This window comes from Oryza glaberrima, chromosome 5 (assembly GCF_000147395.1).
Source record: "Oryza glaberrima chromosome 5, OglaRS2, whole genome shotgun sequence".
Lineage (NCBI taxonomy): Eukaryota > Viridiplantae > Streptophyta > Magnoliopsida > Poales > Poaceae > Oryza > Oryza glaberrima.
In genome coordinates, this window is record NC_068330.1 from 11,169,425 (window position 1) to 11,178,395 (window position 8,971).

At 36.6% G+C, this 8,971-nt stretch overlaps 1 protein-coding gene across 1 annotated transcript; it reads right to left on the minus strand.

Moving 5' to 3' along the window:
• Window positions 1-4,244: 4,244 nt before the first annotated feature.
• Window positions 4,245-5,542, minus strand: LOC127773176 (small heat shock protein, chloroplastic-like). Its single transcript, XM_052299206.1, has 2 exons — window positions 5,237-5,542; window positions 4,245-4,943 (listed from the first exon to the last, which is right to left on the minus strand). The coding sequence occupies exons 1-2, from the start codon at window positions 5,463-5,465 to the stop codon at window positions 4,417-4,419; spliced, it is 756 nt and encodes a 251-aa protein (XP_052155166.1). The 5' UTR covers window positions 5,466-5,542; the 3' UTR covers window positions 4,245-4,416.
• Window positions 5,543-8,971: the final 3,429 nt, after the last annotated feature.

The window sequence follows — 8,971 nt, forward strand, 5'->3', positions numbered from 1 at the left end:
CTTGTTGGTTCTCGCTGCGTGATTTATACTGAATCTGTTGAATCTTAGTTGTGCTGATTGCTCTTCAATTTCCTGCTGAAAGTGCCATGTTCTGGAATCTGATGATGAGTTCATGGTTTGGGAGAGAAAGGGTAAATAATTCAGTTCTTCAAGTGGCAGTTTGAGTTTCACGAAAGCGAGATGAAACATGGTAAGTAACATGGAAAAGGATGGTTCCCCCAATTCTTCATCTATGCTGTTGGCAGGATTCCTGTCTATCTTTCTTAATCTTGCTCCCTTTCTTGAAGTGTTTTTCTTTTTGTGTCAAAATCACATAACCACACCTAATATTTGGTAGCGTTTAAATTCATGGTTATTGTGTTGTATTAGCCTCTTTTCTGATCAAAATTGACACCCAAGTGGTGAACTTTTTCTGTGCCGAAAGCGTTGCTCCATGAAAGACAAGAGTACAAGACCCCTGCAATTTTGTACTAGTGTTTATTTTTTATGCGGGCAAAGCAAAGGTTTTCAACTTTTCACTTCAAATTCAGAAGTATGTTTCACCAAATTTCAGCAGCTATGTAGTCATTATCATCATATCATTTGATGGCGGTGTTTCAACGGTTGAAATGGAGCCGCATCTTTCTGATGAATGCGATTGATAAAAGGAATAGAAAACTTATGAATTAAGAATGCAGTTAGACATCACATACGAAAACCTATATCCGTACGCATGAAGGCAGGCAGGCAAAAGAAATTCAACTCTCTTTCGGATGTACACGGAGAAAATTCTTTCATCCAGATATCACACTGGCTCAAAAAACACGAAACCTATGAAGTACAAGGCCTTGTCCTGTTTTCAAATTTTATAAGCCTTGGTCCTGGTTAAAAGACACCCCTTTACTGATTTTAGAGTATTGTCACAAGAATTTCACATAAAACATCTCAATTTCTACATGACTTTGGGAGGAAAAAAAAACATTCTAAACAGGGCTTAATATATAGAGCGCATGTCCTCCCAATAATTTTTTTTAGCACAGTTTGCTCTTTGTTGTTGCAGGTAGCTTCATTTTCTCAAACTTATGTTAATTGCACTAGCATGTGACGAAGTGACAAAATGCCACTGCTATCGGGAAAGCCAAGGGAGAAATTTTGTTCATTTGTGTCGGTACTGAATTGCACAAATTAGGTCTTGTAAACCTTAGCCAAGTTCGATTGGGCGTTCCGATGGGCCATAGAGAAACAAATCGAATGGTACCTCTGTGGAAAATAAAGTACAGTAGTTGTGTTTTATCTAGGGGCGAGATAAGACTATAAGAGACCTTGGATTAAGAACTTGGCTAAGGTTTTATCTAGGGGCGAGACCGCGACATAAGACTATAAGAGACCTTGGATTAAGAACAGGGACGGACAAGAAAAAGGGCGTAGTATTTTTCCTCTTCTATATTGCTTTGCTGTTGTGCATAAGCATAACTGCATACAATGTGGGTGGGGGGACCTATATGAAAGGTGTGTGTGAAAATGCTGAAATAATGCAATAGGAATTCCTTGAAAAAGAAATATTCCACAAGACCAGCCTTGGAAACTTTCCAACACCATCATGCACGTTCCTTGTTGAAACTATCCTATTGCAAACACATTGGGCGAAAAAGGGACCATGCGAACAAAGTAAAATAGCACACGTATGGTTTGTAAAAAAAACCGTGAATATTAGGGAGGGACCTAATATCAAATAATAAAAAGGGGTGAGAATTCGAACCTAGGTCATCTAGCCCACCACCTTGTGAAGCTAGTCGGAAGACCTTGATGTTTCTCGCACGTATGGTTTGTATATGTGTTGTGGCATGTAAAAAGAGAATTTTGAATAAGAAAACCCTACGAGAACAAAATCTTAATTATCATAGTCCAAGTTTAACCTTGGTGTGTTTTCCCAAATGAGGACAACTCATAAATACAAACAATACAACTTTTAATGAAATGAAAAACGACAATGTTGGGTTTGTTTTATTTGAGTTAGTTTTGTTTTCTAACATCTCATAACGTACTTGCCAAACGACGCCCTAGGGGTTTCAATCCTTCTCCTGAAATGAAAAAACCGATTTTGAACTTTTGTCAGTTGGGCCGAATCTTCTTCACCCAATCTCAACACTTTCCTCCACCTAAGCCATGGCACATTTCCTTTTTTCTTTAGGCCAGGCGACCTGCCTGTATTTTCTCATATGCTCTTCTCCCACTTACCAATATTTTCTTCCTCTCCTCTTTGAAAGAGTATACTCGCTCCATCTTAAAATAAATTTATTTTTTATCCATCCTATACATTCTAATGCAAAATTTTAAAAGCTATGAAACTAAAAGTCCTAGAAACCTTTACTTTATCAAATCTCAATATAATTATTTCTAACTTTATCTATTTCTAGTTAAATTATTCCATACTTTTATATAAAATCCTATAACTATCTAAAAAAAATTATAAAATCCTATACAATGATTAGTAAATTTAGAATTATTTTAGATAAATAAAAGGAGCCAAAATAAACTTATTGTGAGAATGGATGGAGTAGTACTAATCTACGCTCCCATCCTCAGCCAAAGAAAAAACCAAAATTTAAATTTTCAAACTTAATTTTAATATTGATTTTGATATATTCTCAACGTAATTTTTTTTCAGCATTAGCTTTTAAGTCATTAAAAATACATATATAAAAGTTTTACCTATAAATTAATTCATTTTTGTTAGCCAAACGATGGGGCCTTTAAAGGAGTGGTGCTTATGACCCATCGTACTCTTATCCCTCACTGTGATTTTTCCTTAATCGGACTCCTCACGCCAGATATAATTGGAGTAGATATAATCAAATATGTTAGAGAGAATCTATTATATACAACTTAGTTTGTTTTGATTTGCCATCGACATTATCTCTTTCTATAATATACCGGCGACTTTATCAATTATTCTACAATACGCCATTGGACTGGACATTCTTTTCAAAAATACCCAAAATACTCTTATGAACATACAAGGATAATAATTAATTTATCAAATTAGAAGTTTCAAAAAAATATGAAAACTTTTAGGTGGCATTCTTACATAATATGGAAGTTTATATAGAAATTTCAAGTTTTTTACATTTATATTTTTTAAAAAATATGTAACTTATCTGTTATATGCTATATAAAATACTTTTTATTGAATTTTTTAATATAAATCATCTTTCATACACTACATAAGATATTTTTGTGCTATTATCTCTCATATAAGCAATTTTTCTCTCATATACCACATAAAAATATTTTTTTCTAAAAACTAAATATACCAGAAAAACTTGAAACATGTCTACACTTCTATGTTGAGTAACGAGACCACATAAAAATGTTCATATATTTTGTGAAACTTCTAATGAGATAAATCAATTGTTAATCTTTTACGTCTCCAACGATATTTTGGGTATTTTTAAAAAGAAGAAACAACCCAATAATATATTGTAGAACCATTGATAAAGTCGTCGGTATATTATAGAAAGAGACAATGTTGATAATAAATTGGTGAACAATATGTTATTGTCACAAACAGAGAACAAGTTGAACAACACTATGCTAGATGAGGCTCCTCTAATTGTAAACAACATTAAAACTATTGATTGACTTCCAGCAAATCAGGGCAGATCCAGATGCTGAGGGACTAAGGTCCCGTTCTTTTCTCCAACAAAAATTAGATGAAGATTAAGATTTTCATAGCATGTTTTTCAAACTGCTAAATGATATGTTTCGTGCAAAAAAATTTCTATACGAAAGTTACTCTAAAATATCATATTAATCTAGTTTTTAAGTTTGTAATAATTAAAACCCAATCAATGATACGCCAATACTACCTCGTTTTGCATAAAAAAACTTAAATCTTCATCTTTATTTTCAGGAGAAAAAAACGCCACCTAAGTCTCTGTTGGATTATCACTTAGAGAAAGGGAAGATAGGAGGGGGAAGAAGAGGAAAAGAAGGAAGAGCAGGAGAGGCTGAAGAAGGAAGAGCAGGAGATGATAAGTCACTTTCTATACATTTCCCGATCCGCCCCTGCAGCAAACCAAGACCAAACTTCACTCATAACGCGATCTTAGAAGTTGCTCGTATTAATGACATTACAATCCATATCATTTTTTAGGTTGTCAAAGATGTGCACACGTTTGGTTTTTTAATCAAACTTTGATAAAAACATAAGGAATTTAACACTATCCTACAAAACATGGCAATAAACTTATTAGAATTTGGTAAAATTTATTTTGGCTTGAAGTACAATCTAAACAGTCCCTCGTAACCAAGATGATCACTCTAGTACTCCAGTGTCACATTACATGTTAAATAGAAAAGGAAGGAGAAATTAGTAGCACAGGAGGAGTGATCGGCTGTTCTCCTGCCACGTCACCGGAATCGGATCGCTAGTGGCTAGTGCACCTGGATGTTGACGACCTTGCCGCCGGAGGCCACCTTGGGGATGGTGAGGTAGAGCACGCCGTCCCTCACCTCCGCCGCGATCCGCTCCACCTCCACGTTCTCCGGCAGCTCCACCCGCGTCCTGTACCTCCCGAAGCTTGCCGCCGGCCACGCCTCCCCCTCGTCCTCACCGTCAGCCGCCTCCACGGCCTCCCCATCCTTGGCCGCCTTCTCGGCGACCACCACCAGCTTCCGGTCCTGCACGCTCACCGTCACGTCCTCCCTCATCATGCCCGGCATGTCGTACCGCACCAGGTACGCCCCGGCGCGCTCCTTGATCTCCCACGGCGTCCGCCCACGCCTGTAGGCGGCTGTGGCGGCGCCGTTGTCGACGGCGCGGGCAGCTGCCGGCGCCGCCGTCACCGCGGAGGCCGGCACGACGAGCATGCGGTCGCTGTCGGCGTCGCCGTCCATGATACGCTCCATGGTCCGCATCATCTGGTCCAGCGTCCTCGCCTCCGGGAAGCTGTCCCATAACCCTGCCCATGTTCGCAAATGGAGTAATTAATTAGCCAAGCCAATTCTTTTTTACAGTTTTAACACTTTAGAAATCCGTAATGTAAATTCAATTAGTGAATTATAAGTAATCGAAAAAACAAGCCAAAAATGATGATAGCTAATCTCCTCCACCCAAACTCATATTGTCCAACATTGCAAACCACAACAACATTCTTTTGCGACAAAAGATGGTAAATAACCATAAACCACACGAAGCTCAATTATGTTAAACAAAATTGAAGACAAACACCAAAAGAGCTTTTGCTATACGTACCAAATGGCGTGGTTTGGATGACTCTCCTCCTGGCGCTGGGAGTCCCCTGCTGCTGCCGCGGTCTAGCCTTTGAGGCCCTCTGCAGATGGTCCAGGCTCTCGGTAGACCCGTTCCTCATGGACCGTACTCTCACCCAGCATCTGCTGGGCCGGCACGAAGCGCCAGTCCATGAGAGCCTGCCTGCTCTAGGAGCGTGAGCCACTGGGGATGTGGTGAATGGTTGCATCATCCCGCTCCGATTATGGATGGCTTTGCTGGGAGTACGAGCGTTGATTTTGTGAGACGAGAGTGCAGAGAGATAGGCGCAGGGCTGTGGGGCTTTATATAGAGGAAGGGAAGGGATCGAGATGTGACGGGTGAGGGTTGAAGGGAGGAGAGTGTGGGGGGTTCTGGAAAATGGTTAGCCCGTTCTAGAACTATCGGGACATATCCTGGACTGTGGGTATATTTCCTTGTTTCTGTCTGCAGAGCTGGATAGTAGCAGCATATTTATTTAATTTTTTTGATAGTACTAGTATATTTTTGGATTGTTATGCATGTACTTGTGCTTGTGCATCACTGGTGTAGTCCGGTTGAAGGCCCTCATTGGTAAGCCAAGAACTTTGGCGGATCAGCCAAAGTTGGTCTTTTCCCTTAAGAAAAAAAAATATTGATTGGTCTGATTGGCTTATTTGGCTTGATGACGATTTTTTTTGCCTCATCGTTTGGCTTTTCTTTTAATAAGCTAAAACGGCTTATTAGAGAATAAAAATAAATTTATAGGTAAAACTTTTATATATGTGTTCTCGGTGACTTAAAAGCCAATGCTGAAAAAGAAACTACGTTGAAAATATCTCAAAATCAATGTCAAAATTAAGTTTGAAAATTCAAAATTTGGCTTTTTCTTTGGCTGAATAGGCCATCCGATGGGAGCCTTTAGCTGGTAGTCATCAGCCCAATAAGCGATTTAATAGGCTTTGGCTAAATGCCTATGCCCAAACATCCATCCGATGAGGCCCGAAGCCAGAGGAAAAGGAGCATAGCAAAATGTTATATATAGGAGCTGTTCAGATTGATGCTATTTTCAACCATACCATTTTTTTATCAAAGTTACCAAAAAAATGTCTATATTTAATTTGTTATCAAATTTTGGTAAATATATAATAAATCCTATCAAAATTTTGGTAATATTGTCAACTTATCAAAATTTTGGTATTGCCAAATTTGGTAAGGTTTATTTTCGCTACAATCTGAATAACCCCAAAGTTCTAAAATAAAACAACATTGTAATGGTTGTGTATGCAATGACTATAAACAGTAACAAAGTACACCAAAAATTTAGGTGGGTCAAAGCCATTGCCGATGAGCGATAGTACACACTGGATAGGTGATGCTCTCGACTTTGAGGCCCCTATGTTAAAAAACAAAAATGAAAAATGAAGTCTTCTATTTTGCAAATACAAATTAGTAAAATTACTTTAATCTATGCACATGAAAAAAAAAACATGAATTGCACTTGATCAACGACCGCTAGAGATAACAATGGTGCTTACTATCTGTCTAAGTAGGAACTAGAAGAAGAATCATGTCCTGATGCAAATTCAATTCTTCTTACTAAGCGGAAAAATGAAACACTTGTTATAGCCAAGAAAAACAAGTTCATTCTAGCTGAATAAATCAAAGAGAAAAATATAAACTTTAAAAAAAATTAAACAAGATCTTAAAACATGTTATGTACCACTGGTGGAGAAACCTTCTTTAGTCCCAGATTGGTAGTAAACCGGGACTACAGGGGGTTACGAATCGGGACTAAAGATCGAGCTATACTTTTTTTATTTGTATGGCCCAGTTGCTGCATGGTGTGTGTGTGTGTGTGTATATATATATATATATATATATATATATATATATATATATATATATAAAGGTAAATTAACTGGTGCTACATGGAGTATGGGCTCCAAGATTCAAATTGAGTATATACCCAATTTGAATGAGTAAGAAATTTTTTTAAATGTTTAGATATGAACATTAACTTCTTTACTAACAAGTTTGAACTGAGTTTGAACTTTTTTTTTGTTAGATTTTGGTTCTAGGTATATAACATCCAAACATATAATTCATTAGGTATGTAATAATGAATTGTGAAATAAAGTTGAGTTTGAGTTATTTTGTTGTTAGGTATTTGTATGAATCAAATTCATATATCTAGGTATATACTCACAATTTGAAAATTTTTAAAAATTTAAGAGAATTTGTGTGTTTTATACCTTTGGAGCCCGGGCAACATGAAGTCCCATATGGGTATCATATATAGGTGTATATATATATACACACACATACACACATGTATACATATATATATACACACACACACATAGCACATATAGGACGGCTGTTTTGTACTCCCGGAGTACATACACCCTCCCTGATAGTGGATCATCCGATAGGATCCCGTTTTGCCGAATTGAGAAACAAAATAATTAAATACTTGACGTAACAATCAATGCATACATGCAACTACTAATTTAATAATTACTGTTGCATGCAAAGTAGTTAGGTATGCATGAAAATTACTCACTACAACAAATCTGGGCTTCTATGACGATTACCTGATGACAGAACACATATATGTCATAAACAGAGGCTGTTTATGACGACTGTTCACAAGATGACAGTTGTTTATGACCAAGCCGTGTATCTGTCATAATCACCGTCACAGTATACTTTACATGGGCTATGTGACGATAGCACGATGACAGTAGTGGATCGTCATAAAATATAGAACTATTATATTTTTTAAAAACAAAAAAATCTTGTTATACTAGATTGCTACTAGACCACAAATCATTTGTCCTAGGTGGACTCTTCTTGTCTACATCAATTCTAGTCTCTCATTTTAGGATTTTAGGATTGAAGTCATCTCTAGTCTCATTTTATGAATGAAAAAAAATTAGAATTATGGCATTTCATTTTATGATTGAATGAAAAAACTTAAAAAACAAACTAAAATGGCTATAAGGTGGTCTAAATTATTCTTTGAAAATGTCCATGAATTTTCGGAGCTCAATAACTAATTTTGATACCACAAAGTTCATTTAATCTATTAAAATAAATAAAAAACAAATTAAAATTCCTCTCTCTTTCCTTGGGCCTTTTTCGGTCCAAGTATTACTCTCTCCCTCCCTCAGCCCGCAACCTCCCTCTCCCTCCACCTCCTCCCTCTTCGGGTCGCCGTCCCAGCCCTTTTGCTCCTTCCTCGCCGACAAGTCCATTTTACCTCCCTCCTCTCAAATCAAATAACTTTTCGGGTAGTAAATGATTACAAATGAAAAAATTGCCAACAACAAAGTTGTATAACTTATCAAGATCTACAACTTTTGTTTTGGTTATTTTGCTATATGACTTTGTTCCAATAATTTGAATTTGAATTTCAAATTATGACAACTTCAAACAACATCTTCAAATACTAAATGATTTCAAATGAAAAAGTCATCAACAAAAAAGTTGTATAACTCATCAATATCAATAACTTTTATTTTGGTAATTTTGCTATATGACTTTGTTTCAATAATTTGAATTTGAATTTCAAATTATGGAAAATTCAAACAACATTTTCAAATACTAAATGATTTCAACTGAAAAAGTCATCAACAACAAAGTCGTATAACTCATCAATATCTATATTGTTTGAAGTTGCCATAATTTGAAATACAAATTCAAATTATTGGAACAAAGTCATATTAGCAAAATGAC

Excerpts from the sequence above, each read along its gene's own strand:
- LOC127773176 (XM_052299206.1), bottom strand. The coding sequence starts at position 5,465 with ATGATGCAACCATTCACCACATCCCCAGTGGCTCACGCTCCTAGAGCA. Across the intron at positions 4,944-5,236 it reads CATCCAAACCACGCCATTTG|GGTTATGGGACAGCTTCCCG; the intron begins GTACGTATAGCA and ends GAACATGGGCAG.